This window comes from Populus trichocarpa, chromosome 4 (genome assembly GCF_000002775.5).
Source record: "Populus trichocarpa isolate Nisqually-1 chromosome 4, P.trichocarpa_v4.1, whole genome shotgun sequence".
NCBI classification, from domain to species: Eukaryota; Viridiplantae; Streptophyta; class Magnoliopsida; order Malpighiales; family Salicaceae; genus Populus; species Populus trichocarpa.
The window spans coordinates 23,041,771-23,058,927 of NC_037288.2; the positions used below are offsets into that span (position 1 = coordinate 23,041,771).

The 17,157-nt window shown below is 37.3% G+C and overlaps 3 protein-coding genes across 4 annotated transcripts; 1 reads left to right on the plus strand and 2 right to left on the minus strand.

The window, feature by feature from the left end:
• Positions 1-1,867: 1,867 nt before the first annotated feature.
• Positions 1,868-7,059, plus strand: LOC18098342 (leucine--tRNA ligase, cytoplasmic). The gene is made up of 3 exons (XM_006384999.3): positions 1,868-2,036; positions 2,534-5,806; positions 6,588-7,059. The coding sequence occupies exons 2-3, from the start codon at positions 2,553-2,555 to the stop codon at positions 6,595-6,597; spliced, it is 3,264 nt and encodes a 1,087-aa protein (XP_006385061.2). The 5' UTR covers positions 1,868-2,036; positions 2,534-2,552; the 3' UTR covers positions 6,598-7,059.
• Positions 7,060-7,497: 438 nt separating this feature from the next.
• LOC18098343 (glucuronoxylan 4-O-methyltransferase 1) lies at positions 7,498-8,871 on the minus strand. Its single transcript, XM_006385000.3, has one exon. It carries the CDS (start codon positions 8,509-8,511, stop codon positions 7,645-7,647), a length of 867 nt encoding a protein of 288 aa, XP_006385062.3. The 5' UTR covers positions 8,512-8,871; the 3' UTR covers positions 7,498-7,644.
• Positions 8,872-9,585: 714 nt separating this feature from the next.
• Positions 9,586-16,907, minus strand: LOC18098344 (probable serine/threonine-protein kinase At1g09600). Of its 2 annotated transcripts, none has more exons than XM_006385001.3 (9): positions 16,838-16,907; positions 15,621-16,719; positions 14,511-14,795; positions 13,606-13,923; positions 12,679-12,906; positions 11,793-11,893; positions 11,282-11,396; positions 10,715-11,179; positions 9,586-10,276 (listed from the first exon to the last, which is right to left on the minus strand). In XM_006385001.3, the coding sequence occupies exons 2-9, from the start codon at positions 16,026-16,028 to the stop codon at positions 10,082-10,084; spliced, it is 2,115 nt and encodes a 704-aa protein (XP_006385063.3). In that variant the 5' UTR covers positions 16,029-16,719; positions 16,838-16,907; the 3' UTR covers positions 9,586-10,081. The 2 variants fall into 2 exon arrangements, with proteins under 2 accessions (XP_006385063.3, XP_024454533.2); XM_024598765.2 differs by lacking the exon at positions 16,838-16,907 and adding an exon at positions 14,996-15,117 and having other exon boundaries at positions 15,621-15,770.
• Between the last annotated feature and the right edge of the window lie 250 nt (positions 16,908-17,157).

Sequence of the window (17,157 nt, forward strand, 5' to 3'; positions counted from 1 at the left end):
GGTATGGGCTTGAAGCCCAACTTCTTCCCTTTAAATTTTACCCGAACTAACCTAAACCTAATTATATCTAAAAAAGATTTATTCATTCAAGTTATTATCTTTCAAGTTTAGGTAATGTTTCCATCCTTTGATTTTTTAGTTAATGAAGTGAATTAATTATTATTATTATTATAATATGCACCAAACAAATTTTTCATACATGGTATAATAATCACTAGTAAATATATCACAAATAAACCATAGAATAACAAATTATCATCTTGTAAAGATGTCTTAATTGCCATTTTTATAGTTACTAAAATCCAAACAAGGTCTAACTTGAAAAAAGAGTCGGCTCGGGTCAATTTTTATGTTACTAGGTTAATAATTTTTTTAATTAAAATAATATTGTTTTATTTATAAAAAAAATTGATGTTAACCTAATCTAATCTGGCCAAGTTGACTGATCACTTATTAACCCAGGAAGTTAATTGGGTTTGATCAGGTTTATATATTTTCAAATTAAATTAAAACTTGAGTTAACTTAAAATTTCTCAATTCAAGACTTGACTTAGGGTTGAGATCTGAAATGCAAATTTTTGGATCAACTCGTTAATGACACCTTCTTTTTTTTTGTGAAGGACATGATTGATTTTTCTAAATAAAATTTTTATGCAAATACTTGTACCCGGTGTAGAATAAACTACAGTAGTTTAAGCTTTTTTTCTCGTTAATTATATATTTTCTACTTTTTGCATTGAACTTTATATATAAATAAGTGTGTTTTAAATCTTAATTTTATAAAAGTTATAATAACCTATTTTTCATTTATGGATACCTGCTTTTCATTTACTTCGCATGTAAAAATCCACCTTATATAAATTTTAACCAAACATGTATTTTTTGAAACATATTTTTTAAAAACTGTAACTAAAAATACTTTTTCTAAACCTATATTTTTTTAAAAATTATAACCACAAAATTATCACAATACCAAACACACATATTGATGTGTCTACAAATATACTCATAAAACATAAAAAGATATAATCCAAATAATATATTAGATCTTTATTAATAGAGATTTTAAAAAATAAATTTTACATTTTCAAAATAAAAACAAAAAATCTTAAGAAATAGAAATAGAAAAGAAAAGAAAAGAAAAGAAAAGGAAAGGAAAGGATAAAAAAGAAAAAAAAAAGAAAAGGTGTTCGAGTTGACCACTAGCCAGAAATAGCTAGTAACAACCTAGATGTTTAGAAGTGTGGTAATAATTGCTTTTCAAAGTAATTTTTACTCGGAAATGTATCAAAATAATTTTTTAAATTTTTTTTTGACATTAACATATTAAGATGATCTTAAAAGTTTATTAAAGTGTATATTAAGTAAATCTTATTTAAAGTATTTTTCATGTATCATTTAAGATACATCACTAAGTGTTTTTATCTTTTTGTTATTTATAATAATTAAAATCTACTATTAAAATTAAAAAACAACATTCTAGGTAATGTTTAGAATAATTGAAATTGTGAAAGATGAGAATATATAACTCGAGGCACATCTAATATCGTTTAGTAATATTGTTGTTTAGTAATGTGTTGTAAATTGTTTTTAAAAATATTTTTTAATTAAAAATATATATTTTAATATTAATATATCAAAAAAATTAATAAATATCTATAAAACATATATTTTTATTTTTATTGTCTCTCTTTTTTGTACCGTGATATATGAAAATCATAAATGTAATCGAGTATATTAGAAATTTAGAATCCTATAATTTTAGACAAGATCTCATAATATAGAAATTTGGGTACTTAATTGAAATCACATAAGTATTTGGAATACTTATTTGTAGTTTTCCCTCTCATCAGATTCCTTGATAGGCTCGAATTCATTAAACCCTACACGACCTTAGCAATAGACTTCTCCTCCTGCTCCATCTTCTTCAAAGCCGCAAAGACACCGTCAAATCCTCTGGCTCTTCATCTCTTGAGACAACACCTTCAAGTGTTTCCTCGGAATGTGTTTCTCCGTTTTGTCTTGAATCACAACAGGTACTCTCTGTTTTCCTTTCTCTTGTGTGTGTGTGTTTTTCTAACTTGTTTTTGTCAGATTCGTTCGAAAACAAAAGTGTAAATCAATCCTTAAAATCAGTCAAATGAATCTGTTTGATATATAACACTCCAAGGCCGAATTGGGTCTCCATTATTTTCTTCTAAATTTGCAATTCTGTTGCTTCAAGGTATAATTACGCGGTTTTTAGTCTGTGGGCTTATTCAGTTTATTCGAAAAATGGTTTTTTTTTATATGTATTAATGGGCTCTGACTACTTTCCAAGTTCATGACGGAGCAATGAAAAAATTGGCTTTCTTTCTCATTTTTTTTTGATTTGTTGGTGCTGTAATTTAAGTTCTAAAAGGGGATATGTGCAGTTTTTAAGATTTTGGATTTTGGATTTTGATTTGAGTTTATATCGATTCAATGGTCATTCATTCACGCGGTTTGATTTCGGGTGCCTGACTGAGGTGTTGTGTGTTTTTTCTGTATGCAGTTCTTGTCGATTTTGTGTAATGGCAACCGAGAGTGGAAAAAGTTTTGCAAGGAGGGACCGTCTGTTGGAGATAGAGAAGAAGGTCAGCGGCTGGTGGGATGAGAAAGATGTTTTCCGGGCTGAACCTGGTGAAGGGACTCCTAAACCAGGCGAGAAGTTCTTTGGCAACTTCCCATTTCCGTATATGAATGGGTTCTTGCATCTTGGACATGCATTCTCACTTTCCAAGCTTGAATTTGCTGCTGCTTTTCACAGATTGAATGGGGCTAACGTGCTCCTTCCTTTTGGCTTTCACTGCACCGGTATGCCTATTAAGGCCTCAGCAGATAAGCTTGCAAGGGAGATCCAAAAGTTCGGCAATCCACCTGTGTTCCCTAAAGAGGTAGAGTCAGTAGAATTGCAACCAGAGCCTGAGGATGCAAATGCTGGTCAACCACCAGATAAGTTCAAGGGAAAAAAGTCTAAGGCTGTGGCAAAATCAGGTGGACAGATGTTCCAATGGGAGATTATGCGCAGTGTTGGGCTGTCCGACAGTGAGATAGCAGAGTTCCAGAAACCAGAAAAATGGTTGACTTACTTTCCACCACTGGCCATGGAAGATCTGAAGGATTTTGGCTTGGGATGTGATTGGAGAAGATCGTTTATTACAACAGATATGAATCCATATTTTGATTCTTTTGTGCAGTGGCAGATGAGGAAGTTGAAGGACATGGGGAAGATTGTCAAAGATAAAAGATACACTGTATACTCTCCCTTGGATGACCAGCCATGCGCAGATCATGACAGGGCAAGTGGTGAAGGTGTGCAGCCCCAAGATTACACTCTTATAAAGATGGAAGTGATGCCTCCTTTCCCGCCTAAATTCAAAGCATTAGAGGGAAGAAACGTGTTTCTAGCTGCTGCTACATTGAGGCCCGAGACAATGTATGGACAAACAAATGCATGGGTACTGCCTGAGGGCAAGTATGGAGCTTTTGAAGTGAATGATACCGATGTCTTCATCCTGACAGAGAGAGCTGCCCTTAACCTCGCCTATCAAGGCTTCTCAAAGACCCCCAAGCAACCTAGTTGCCTGGTTGAGCTGACTGGTTATGATCTGATTGGTCTACCATTGAAGTCTCCACTTTCCTTCAACAAGGTCATTTATGCGCTTCCCATGTTGACCATTCTGACAGACAAAGGTACAGGGATCGTGACCAGTGTGCCTAGCGATGCCCCTGATGATTACATGGCATTGCAGGTTTTGAAAGCGAAACCAGCTTTCAGGGAAAAGTATGGCGTGAAGGATGAGTGGGTAGTGCCTTTTGATATTATACCCATAATCAATATTCCAGAATATGGTGATAAGGCTGCTGAAAAGGTTTGCATGGACCTGAAAATTAAGAGCCAAAATGAGAAAGAGAAGCTTGCTGAAGCTAAGAGGTTGACATACTTGAAAGGATTTACTGATGGAACCATGCTTGTTGGAGAATGTGCAGGGAGGAAAGTCCAAGAAGCAAAGTTATTGATAAGGACCAAGCTCATTGAGACAGGTGAGGCAGTTATGTATAGCGAGCCTGAGAAGCGTGTCATGTCAAGGTCTGGTGATGAATGTGTTGTGGCTCTAACAGACCAATGGTACCTCACATATGATGATCTTGAATGGAAGAAATTGGCTGAGGAGTGCTTATCCCAGATGAATCTCTACACTGATGAGACAAAACATGGCTTTGAGCATACTTTGGGCTGGCTAAATCGGTGGGCTTGCTCACGATCTTTCGGGCTTGGTACGCGCATTCCATGGGATCCAGATTTTCTTGTTGAGTCATTATCTGACTCCACTATTTACATGGCTTATTACACTGTTGCCCACTTTCTACATAATGAGGACATGTATGGTTCTAACAAGACCCATCCTATTAGACCTGAGGAAATGACTGACGATGTCTGGAATTTTATCTTCTGTGATGGTTCATACCCAAAATCATCAAAAATAGAACCATCTATTCTTAATAAGATGAAACAGGAGTTTACATATTGGTACCCGTTTGATCTTCGAGTCTCTGGAAAGGACCTCATTCAGAATCATCTGACATTCTGCATCTTCAACCACACAGCAATCATGGCCAAGCATCACTGGCCACGCGGATTCAGATGTAATGGACACATTATGCTCAATTCAGAGAAGATGTCTAAGTCCACAGGAAATTTCAGGACACTGCGTCAGGCCATTGAGGAATTTTCTGCTGATGCTACTCGGTTCAGTCTAGCTGATGCTGGAGATGGTGTGGATGATGCTAACTTTGTATTTGAGACTGCAAATTCTGCAATCCTTCGCCTCACTAAAGAGATTGCATGGATTGAAGAGGTTTTAGCTGCAGAGGTATCCTTGAGAACAGGACCACCATCTACTTATGCTGATCGGGTGTTTGAAAATGAAATAAACATTGCTGTTTTAACGACAAAGAAGAATTATGAAAAATGCATGTTTAGAGAGGCTCTAAAGACTGGATGCTATGATCTCCAAGCTGCCAGAGATGAGTACAGGTTATCTTGTGGAAGTGGGGGCATGAATCGTGACTTGGTATGGCGTTATATTGATGTGCAGACACGGCTTATCACTCCTATCTGCCCACACTATGCTGAACATGTTTGGAGGGAGCTTCTGAGGAAGGATGGATTAGTTGTGAATGCTGGCTGGCCTACAGCTGATTTTCCGGATGAAACTCTTAAGGCTTCCAACAAGTACTTGCAAGATTCAATTGTTTTGATGAGGAAACTTCTTCAAAAGCAAATCATGGGTTCAAAGAAATCCAATAAGAAGGGAGCTCCTGCTGCAACACTAACTGAAGAGAAGATTACAGGTTTGATATATGTGAATGAGCAGTTTGATGGATGGAAAGCAGAATGCTTGAATATACTTCAGAGCAAATTTGACAGAAACACAGGTACTTTTGCACCAGAAGGGGAGATATTAGAGGCACTGCAAAAAAGTTCGGTTGGTCAAGATGCAAACTTTAAGAAAGTGCAAAAGCTTTGTATGCCTTTCTTGAGGTTCAAAAAGGAAGAGGCTATTGCTATTGGGGTTCAAGCCTTGAATCTGAAGCTTCCGTTCGGTGAGATTGAGGTTCTTCAGGAGAACTCAGACTTGATCAAGAGGCAAATTGGTCTGGAGTTGGTGGAAATATTGTCTGCAAATGACCATGATGCTAGAGCCAAAGCTGGTAGTTTTTCCTCTCTGTTGGATCAAAATCCTCCTTCTCCTGGACAGCCAACTGCCATCTTTTTGTTGAGGTGAGAGGATTCATTCACGTGCCAACTTAAATTTATCTACAGGAATGTGGCCTTTGTTGTTGTGAGACTTGTCCTTTTGTTTGTGGCCAGTAAACTATTTCCTTTATTTTTTATAATCGCATGTATTTATAATGTATTTAGATTTTCTGATGTATCCCGTGTTTGTCCTTATTCCTGTCCTGGTTAATTAAGCATAGAAAGTGCTTGAATGTTAACTTCTTATCAGTTGAATTGGTACCCAACTCTCAGGCTAAAGATCAGCCTATTTCCTTTTGTGTGCTGGCTTTATTTACTCATTCTGATTCTATTTCTGTTTCGGAACAGATTTGTTTTGTCTAATTAAGTGTTGACTGTGGCTTGCTGTTTAAACTGCTCTGAGCTTGTTTTTAAGCTTATCGACTTGGGTTAGGAGATGCTTCTATCTGACTGCTGGTTTGAGTCTCCATATAGCTGCTTATTCCTACCAGTTTGTAGATTATTTTACGTAGTTCTTAAAATTAATCAGATAGCCATGTAGTACATCGGCATTATGTCTCAGATTGAAAAGCTACACTTGTTTGTTGGAGGAAATGTTCCTTATCTTTGCTAGCATCCAATGATGGTAGCTTAATTCTATACATGAACCTTATGATTTTGTCATAATGCTTTTCCAGTTCAAAATTTGTTCTTGACTTCTGTTTTCCTTGAAAACACATTCAAGTTATCTTACTGCCATATATGGCTGTGTTGTGCTAAAAAAATTTATGTTCTGAAATTTGGCTTTTGTCCTTTTATCCTACAGCAACAGGTAGTTACAACGGTGCATGGAAATATGGTTTAGAGGTTTTTCATTACTTGATTTCAAAGCTGATGACTTTCCCATACAAGTTACTTTGAAGAAGCTCCGGGATGCAGAGTTCTTTCAAGAAATTTGCTCCTGGATTTCAGTTAGTTGTAAAAGGAGGTCTGTTATTGCATTAACTGTCTCCTTTTGTTGTCTAAGATGCTGTGTTCCTCTTGTTGGTTTCTACAAACTAGATATAGATGTTTTGGGAATTCAGAGATGGTTTTTCTTCCATTATAAGTATTCTCTACCCTTGTGTTTTCCTGGTAATGCATTTTCTCTATACAATTATAAATATTGAGTCTGTTAGGTTATATTGTATTTCTGTTCTCAGTAATTCTCATTTCAAATCTATCTTGATCAGGAATTGTGTCACGAACAAACTGCTGATTGTTTGATGGATGAATTTTGAAAAACTTTTATTTTTTTATAGTGTCCCTCTGTAAGTTCGTTTCTTTTTTCAAGAATTCTTTGGTACGTGACAATAAATCATCCTGGAAGTATGTTGTGTACAACTGGTGATATCATGTTAGAAATATATCGGCAGGGACCAGAATTTCTGCATTATGGCATCAAGTTCCTCTATTTTGATAAATTCTCTGGATTTGATTCCTTGTAAATATGTGAAGATAGGGCTGTTTTGTGTGCGTGCTAAGTACTATTGTCCTACAGAATCTGAAAAATTAGAAAGACAAATGCTGGGCAATTTCTCTCTGGTAAAAGAATTTACCATCTGATGATCAGGCATAAGAGATGAGAGTTGTTACTGTCAAAAGACCCCTCGTTGGTATATACGACTTGAGAAACTTCAACCTTTCGCATTTTCTATGTATACTCTGGTATTTACCAAGCATCAATTCAATGACAGTGAAGAGAAATCTTCAATATGCTTTTAGCTGCCTATTCAGTAAAAGCCATGCATGTTTTTCCAAAATGATAGCAAATTTCTTCGCAAGTGCATGGAAATTAGTGTAGGAAATGGGACTTTTTAGAAAGAAAGAAAAAACAAGAAAATCTACTCTGGGCAAAAGGGTCTGTCCAAGTCATCCCTGTGGCTAGGGATGGTGAAGTGCCTTAACCTTCCAACTTGTTTCTTCATATATCCTTCACAAAGAAATGACTTGGAGAACTTATCTTCCACCTCTCTGTTCACATCGTGCACAAAAACATCGGTCTCTCCCTCTTTCCTGTTTCGTGCCATCATTCCAGCTGTAAATATGGCAGTCATTCTCCCTGGTGCCTCATCATGGTAGCCTGTTGGTGCATCAACCATGATCAAGTCCCATTCTATCTCATAAACTTCACCAGGCAAACCTTTCATGGCAAGTTGGCACATGGAGAACTTCGGATCACCAACTGCTGTGCACTCCGGTCCCTTGCCTACTTCCATGAGATTGGCAGCTTCATTCACCTTGCTGTCATATGTGACATGATGGGACTCTAACATGGGAAACCGGCGTTTAATTTGCGCAATCCAAGCTTCATCTTCTTCTAAGAAAACTGTTCGTCCACCGTAGTTGAGTGCACTCCACATAAGGCTATCATGACCGAGGCCAAAAACCAAGAAGTTACATGGGGATTTCTTTTCTAAAACTTTGGCACTCACTGATATTTCTTTGCGTGTCTGCTGTGGGGTGATGGTTGAGGTTGTGTAGTGAACGAGAGCTTGAGTTAGGGAGCGTGGGATCTGAGTGCATGCTTGTGAGCAATTTGTTTCTCTAGCTTCTTTCATGGGGTTTAAAACTCCTGGTTGAGAGGTGGGAGATGGACTTTCCTGGGAAGACGGCATGCCTGATCGCAACACGAAAAGCACAAAGAAAGCAAGGAAGACACCAAAGAGGAGCATCTTAAGATTGGTGATTTGTTGGCCTTTAGGCCTCATATTGGATTTGATCTTTGGGATAGAGCGAGAGAAACTCAAAAAAAGGTCCTTGCACTTTTCGGGTTTGGAATGGAAAAGTAAAGGGGACTGGATATTGTTTGTTTGTGTTTTGGAAGCTGCATGCAAAGAATATATTTCGGTAGGTTTGAGTTGAGAAGTGGAGAGTTTGAGAGTTGAAGGTAGTGATTGCTTCTTGATGCTTAGACATGAAGGGAAGGAACACTGGATTGGATGGATACTTGATGAAGACTACATAGCTGCAAAGTTTATGGACGAAGCAAGCTTTTTTGTTGGTAGACCTGCAAGTTTGGTGGTATGTTGACAGTTTTTCTGAGTTTCTTTGTTCTGTTAACATTATGGACTTCTAATTCTTGGTTTGTGGCCATGTGGGTTTGGACTATGGAGTAGAGGGTGCTGTCTTTCTTGTGCACCTCTCCAAGTTTCAGACTTGTTTTGTGGTCAAGGAACTGAACGTATATGCAAACTTGTTTTGGTCTGTTTGACAGTTTGGTCAGGTGTAGTATAAATTGCGTTTGGCCGTGACCGCGATTACAATTTTAAAATACTTGTAGGACTGCAGCCAGATAATCTTTTTCTGCCAAAAAAAAGAAGTTATTTTACAGATTATTATGTAGAAAGGTAATCAAAAACCTCAAGCTAAAGCCTTCTGGATGAACTGGTAGGATAACTTCTCAAATGAAAAAGCACCACACTTGTGAACATTTACCACTACTTCCTGGTAATATAAAGGAAAACAAAGAAGAAATCTTGGGTTTTTTTGTATATCATTGATTATTTATTTTTATTTTTTTGGTGCAGAGAGAGATCATTTCAATGCCTTGCCACAATTGTTTTCTTCTTCACCGAGACTCTTTTTTAAGTAGAATTTTAAGGGAATTTAAGAGAGCAATTGTAACAAGGCCAAGACAAGACCTTTAAGAAGTTAGCAACACCTCTTTTATTAAGAGAAGATCCAAGCTCAAATCCCCTCTGGAGAAACGATAGGATTTTCAAGAAAAGCAAAGGAAAATGTATCTGTGATTGAAACAAAGGAAACACAGAAATTCTACTCAATAATCCAGAATCAAATGGTTTTTTTTTTTATATATATATTCATTATATTGCTATTCATCATGTGCCTGCTAGGGCAAAGAAAAGAACGAGTTACACTTTGTATTGTTATAAAGCTACCCCGAGCAACATTTTGGAGTGGCATCTGGGATTATTGCAGCCTCTCCACAGAATGAGGGAAAATTGATCCAAAAAAAAATAACAATCAGATTTTCAGCTGTACAAAGTATACCTTTGAAACTGGACAAACCAAAGAGAGTGATTTGGCAAACACATACTTGGTTGGTGTCATGAAAAATCCATCGCCAATCTTGTACTACACCAGAGGTGATGGATTTGATTGGCATTTCATTCATTTCTCTCCATTTTGCTGTTCGATGTCATGCCAATTATGGAAGATGCTTGTAACTATCTGATGGAAAGATGCCACTGATATTCCTTAATTGTCATTAAGGAATATAAAAAGTTATGTCATTTGCCATGCTCTCTTAACCCAGGGTCATTGACCATTTATTCTCTGATGATAAAGTAGTGATTGAGACTGTCCACTTTCATTGTTGTTCTTTTCCAAACAAGCTTTACGCATAGCTCGCTGGATTTGTCTCTCGTGCTCTTTGAGCATTTCCTCAATGTTTCCACCTTGAGGCACCAATGGTCCAGAGTAATGAACACGTCCTTTCTTTGCAGAATAACCCTGAGGCCACAAGCAAACAGTGCAAGTGATTAGTGCATTTCTACAAAAAGTTTCGAGTGAACAAACAAAAGTCTTAAATAACCATTCAAGGTACAAATGCAAAATTTTAACCCTGTCCTGAAACAAGTTATACACATTGTTAGCTTTGCAAGCACATCACTAGATTTTGAAAGAGCCAGTGTCACTCAATGCCTCCATATTGAGAGCAATAAGCAATCAGACTAGACATAACCTTGCATTTGCATTTCAATTAATTTTTCATGTAATCCAAATTTAATTTTTCACAACGTCCAGTTCCACTCAAAAACCAGGAATGACTGAATCAGAGGGGTCAAGGCAGCCTTTTTGTCATTCTTCCAACTACATTAATTGAATGAATCATGACACGGACGAGGAAGAAGATTATTAAACATATAATTGCTGGAGTAATTCCTTTACCATTGTAGACTCCAAACCAGGCTTCTTATGCGAGAAATTTGGCCCGCCTAATAGACTGTGGGAGGAATCGTCCAGATTGTTGTATCTAACATTAAAACTCTCCTCTGGCCAGTGCGAATTCATGTTAGTTGAACTGCAACCTTGAAAGTGTGAATCGCCTCTAACTGCAACTGAATTAGAAAATCTAGACAGGACTGCTTCCCGTTGAACAAAAGATCTCTGAGCGCTCAACTCTGCAGTCTGCCTTGGAGAAATAAAGTCTTGGCTAGGAGCCCTAAGAGCAGCATCATTGATATTCATATTACGTGAAGATCCAAAGTTTGTAGGATGCATTGACTGGCCAGAATGAGAGTAGACATTTCTTGTTGTTCCTTTGGCAGGACCAATAGGATAGCCAGAACCACCATCTTCTTCATGATTGTACTGTTCACTGATGCTTATTTGGTTAGACTGCCCTTGTCGCTTCTGTATTAGACATATAACAGAGGTAAATCATGACCTAAAAAACTAGTTCTCCATAGCATAAATAACTATAGGAACCTTCAGGAAAATACAGTCACAATTTACCTGTATGGATGCCTGCAACTCTGCATTGGCATCTGGTGCTGGCACAGCTTTACTTTCTTTCGAACTCCTTCTAGTTGATTCATGTCCACGTCCTTTACCTCCAACTGCTCTCCGCCTGGTTGCAAGATGATAAAGAGGTGGCATAAATAAAGTGCAGGAAAAATAAAATTCAACCATTACTAAATCGATATCAGGTCCTGATTGAGGATTTCTCCATCATTGAATCCATTAAAAGTTTATATTTCCAAGTTTATATTAGTGACGGAAGCTAGACAAACAGTCATCGGGTTCAGAGATTATGTGTCTGATTAAGGGCATCACAGTAATCCACAAACAAACATTGTTATTACTTTTGAGTTTTATTCATCACAAAAACAACCTTTTTTATTATTAATAACAAAAGGAAAAGGGGCAGCTTAACTGCTTTTGATGATTTGCAATAACAAGGCCACATCCAACTCTTGTCAAAAAGACAGATGCTAGGGGAAAATAATATGGTGAAGTTCTTTACCTTCTAGCATCCTCATCCCGAAACTTTACATCAAACTCCTTGGTTGGTGGGTACTTGGGCAAACTTGATGGATCACAAGGAAGAGGCTTCATCTTGAAGAACTGGGGAAGAGAAAAAATTCCTGAGATTTAATCATTTAAAGCATGCAAGTTCCAAATTAACAGAGTGGAATGCATAGAAAGTTAATATAAGCATCACAAACCCTGATAATACCACCAACGAAAAAAGAAGTGTAGAATAATTAAAGGGTTCTATTTTTATCACCACTTGTGACAGGTGAACTAACCCATTATGAATGCTGTTTCGATCACCATCCTCTTCTTTAGCAATAGCCATGCCTTTTTTCATCAATTTATCCACTCATAGGCAGAGTCAAACTAGCAGACAAACTTTACTGCAGGAAGGACGTTCAGGACTCGGATTTTACTTTTGCTAACTGCTCAGGGTGATATTATAAAGGGGTGTTTTGGATTGTAGTACAGGGTGCTTTTCAAAATAGCTTTTCACTTTAAAATACATCAAAATGAAAAAAAAAAATTCAGATTTTTTTAAATTTTTTTGATATCAAGCACATCAAAACCATTCAAAAACACTTGAAAAAAAATCAATTTAATGTTTTTTAAGCCAAAAACACTTTTGAAAAGCACCTAAACGTAGAAGCAGAAGTTGTGTCAAACACCCTGTAAATCCGAAACTAAGCATTAACAATTAATCGAGTGTAATATGATAATCGGATAAATAATGCTTCTGCTTCAAAAATCCTAGGGAAAACAGCCCCAACATATGTGGAAAATATAGCAAGTGAAGAAGACTTGCACTTGTAGACGTTTAAGACTCACAAAAATTCACAAGGTGAAATCATATTGTAATATAGAACTCGAATTACCTCACTATCAAGTGCTGAAAAAGCAGTACCACGGGGCTCAGGTTCTACTGCAAGAAGGACATCAAGCAGGGACAAAGCTGATGACGGAAAGTCCTTATATGTCTCAGCAACACAACGTTTATAAGGATGCTGAGGTTTGAAAATGGTTGCATGTGGCAGTTTTGATCTCTTCCAGTACTCATCAGAAGGAGACCCACAAAGTTTGAAGATTTTGTGCAGTTGCTCCACCTACAAATGATAGACATAAGATCTTGACACCCAAATAATTTGGCTAAATGTGAATATGCAATAACATTCTTTCATCAATCTTCCAGGCTACATTATTCAACAGATGAAAGTAACATAGGTTCAGCAGAGCTATAGAAAATTTGAACAAACACATTGCATGAAGGATTAAGATTGTGTCATTGATGCAAAAACACAATTTTCAGGAACCTAATTGCCAGTGACCATAAATCTGAAAGTAAACAATGCCATATAACATGTCATGATGCTGATCTTGCTGCTCTCATCTGTAGAAGCCATCTTCTGGCAAATCCACATACCATAAAGAAACCTCCATATGCCAACAGTTGTTGATCTGAGAGATTTTTCCCTAGATTGATGCAGAGACACCTGCTGTCACAGTGATCAAGGTCATGATGGCCAAACAGTTAGCCATTAATGGACAATACTCAAAACAGATCTTTTGATCAGCAGGTCTATTAAGACAGCCATTCATGAGATGATCACTAGGCCGCAACATGACCTCATAAACAGGAAAAAAAAAATTGTAAATGTTCCTATGTTGGCATAATTCATAATTTAGGGTATTTCACCATTGGAAATTGCCACTTCGAGTCAAGGATCAACAATTAACAATTCAATATGCTTAACAAGTTAATAATATATTAAGGCATTATTTCAATTATATAAAAAGAAAGCTACCTCAGTTCTTCCAGGCATGATAGGCTTCCCAGCAAACAATTCTGCAAGAATGCAACCAGCGCTCCATAGATCCACAGCAACTCCATAGTCTGTGGCACCAAGCAAAAGCTCTGGAGGTCTGTACCACAATGTAACTACCCGACTTGTTAGAGGCTGCTTCTGAGGTGAAGAGAAAAAAGTTGCCAGTCCAAAATCAGCAATCTTGAGATTGCCATTAGTGTCAATCAGAAGATTTGATCCCTTTATATCACGGTGCAATACCCCACGGTTGTGGCAATGTTCAAGTCCATGAAGCAGCTGCTGCATGTAACATTTAATCTGCAGGAAAAAAACTTCAGATCAACCTTTAATAAAGAAAAAAATATGGTAATAGATTAGCCAAGTTCATTCATTTGCTGTGAAGAAATAAGATCCGGTAAAGGACCAAATCTTTGAAATTGGGTGAGGATGGATCGCAGAGACAAAAATTCAGTTGAAAATCATCATTGCACGTACAACCTGCTTATCTTAATGGGAGAAAAAATCTCCTAGCTTCCTTTTATTATAAACGTTTTCATTTTGCTGGCCTTTCTAGTGGCTTGATGAGGAAAAACCATAAATAGTGTTATTATGGATTGCCAAGGAAAATAAAAATTTGATGCAAAAAGCCATTTCTTAGAACTAACCCATAGGAAATTAGGTGGCTTTCAGACACTCACGTCAATATATTGAGTTAGGCAAGTTTCACCTGGGTTCTTGACATTTTCAAAAGAGTTCAAAACTGTACTTGAAATAGCCACTCTAGAGTTTGTCATAAAATTTCTTCTTCTTCTTGTTTTTTTTTTCTTGTCAAATTATGTTAGGATCCAAAATATTATGTATCAATTATTCTCGCAGTTAAAGTTCAAATGAGACAGAGCAAGAACCTGTGCTTCGGTGAATTTAATCCCTGGTGAGGCCAAAAGCCCTGCAAGGTCATGCTCCATATATTCAAATACAAGGTATAAACTGCCAGACATTCTTGAAGCAATGACACCCTCAAGCTTCATAACATTTGGGTGATCAAGCCTGCGCAAAACAATGATTTCTCTTGCCATAAAGCGAACACTTTCTGGATCCATATTAGCAAAGCGCACCTTCTTCAATGCCACTATCTTATTTGTTTCAAGATCCCGAGCTTTGTACACACTGCTATATGTTCCCTGTCCAATCTGCATTGTTTGCAGAAAAGTTTACTGGTAAAGAACTGGGCAATAAACCAAGGAGTAGACAGCATTTAACAGCTAAATGGTGGTTGCTCAAAAACCAAGCATTGCATATCAAATAAAAAACATGCCAAGTTGCTGAGAAACTTTAAGTTTCAAATTGATTGAAACAAACAAATCTGAGAGGAGTGCTTGTCCAACAGAACCTAGAAGAATACTTGCTTCAGGGAAGAAGCCATTTTGCAAGAGACATGACTCGTTGCCTGCAGTAACATAACAGCGCCTCCATCCCTCGGACTAGCATGTTTCACCATTTTTGTCAATTTTACTGTTCAAAAACTTTCAGGGGTAAACAGAACATTTATTCTTACAAGAATATCAAAGTAGTCAAGGGTAAAAAATTCAGAAAGAAATTACATTTCCAGAGAAAACAAAAATCTCTACAAAGACAGCATCCATCTTTTAACCAATGACCAAAAGGCAACTGAATTTGAACAAAGTAATATGACTGCACTCTCAATGCACCCAAAACTAGGTTGTCCATTAGGAACCTAAGATATATGCGGCCGCAAGCATGCTTGCACATATACACATATTGTAGGTATAACATGAGGGGTGTTGGTTAAGGTTGTGCTGAGAATACATTTAAACATCGAAGAGTTATTGAATATATCGCAAGCTATAGCCAACAGGATGTATATACCAATTAGCAATTATTTTCAAGTTCATGGAAAGGGGAAAATGAAACCACTTTTTTTTTGACAATTCACTCAAATTGTCAATGGACAAGACAAAAACAACGAGAATCATGGAGACATACACCAAACTGACCTTATCCAGCTTCTCAAATGAATCTGCCCTTCGAGGCACCCATCCATTGATTGCTTCTCCAGCTACAGCAGTGAGCCAAGAAGGCCAACCAGCAACAACCTGTGCTCCTCTCTCTCCATTGCTCATACTCACTATACTAGAACTCATTCGATTATTAGCCTTTTCGATTATTTCCTTCTTTTCCCCCTCATCGGATGATACTGGAGCATACTCCACGTTATCGTTTCCAGGTTGATTCGATATCAAGCTAGCTGTGGCATCATTAGCACTGCCATCAACCTCTACCACGACTTCATCTTTTCTGGATAAAGAGACTAGCCGTTTGGCAGGCTTGTTTTTTTCTTTTCTTCTCACATTATTGTCTAAAAAATTATTTGCTCGACCGCCTTTCGAGCAAATGCATCCCATAATTCCAATCCAGAATTCTCAACCGTGTGACTGGTTTTACTACAATTCTTTCCAGCATCAACCCCAAAATATCATCATCTCCAACGTATAAATGTCCTAACTTATCCTACTCCGCATCTAATCAATCAATGTAGTTCTTGAAAGTTGAAAATTCTTAACTTTTGATATCAAGCTCTAACACAACAAGGAGAACCCAGATCACCAATTCAAAGGAAACAAATGATAAACATAAGAATCAATGGTAAATGCCCCAAGAAGAAAACTTTGAAAAAACTAAGATCAACCCAGATCCTCAAATCAAAAGATCAATAAAAAAACCATTTTGACATATCAACAAGAACCCAGATCCCAATCAGGTACAAAGATTGAGATACAACATTCAAAGATACAAACGTAGAAACAAACTAGAAAGACCCTTTTTTTGACAACTATTAAAACCATGCAAAAAAGAAAAAAAAAAACCCAATTACAAGGCAAAAAAGAAAAAAAGGATAAATTTGGACCCTTTTTTGGTCTTTGCAAGGTTATTGTGCGACAGCAAGATTGAAAGAGAAAGAGAGGGTATTTCGGATCTGGATATTTCCTAGAAATGCGAATACCCTTTGAAAATGAGAGATATTTTTTTGTTTCAGACAGGTTGTTCTTTCAAACTTCACTTCTGTTTTTAGCTTTTTTACAGACAACACTACTCCTGCAAGAAAGATTTGATTTTTTTAGAAGCAAAGCAAAGAAACAGAACACAATGATGCCAAGTGATGTGTGAGTAAGCGAATGAGCGAGCGAGAATTGAAAGGAGTGGGGATCCATACATCACATTAGCTTCTTCTTCATCTTCTTCCTCCTTGTTTTTTCTTGGCTCGTCTTGTTAGAGAAGCAAATAACAAAAGGATTTCTTCTTCTCGTGAGAAGAGAAACAGAGGCTCTTCCACGTGGCGACACAGTGGGCCCCGCATGTCCTTGTGGGCCCCGCAGTGGAAATCTTGCGTGATTGTGACTGCACTGCGGGGGGACCGGAGGAGAAGGGCATCATCATCATGGGCTGGGTCTTCTGGGGTTTTAATTCGACCTCGCTCATGCTCTTGAACTCAATCGAACCATCTTTATGACGCCCGTGTTAAATTGTCACGCA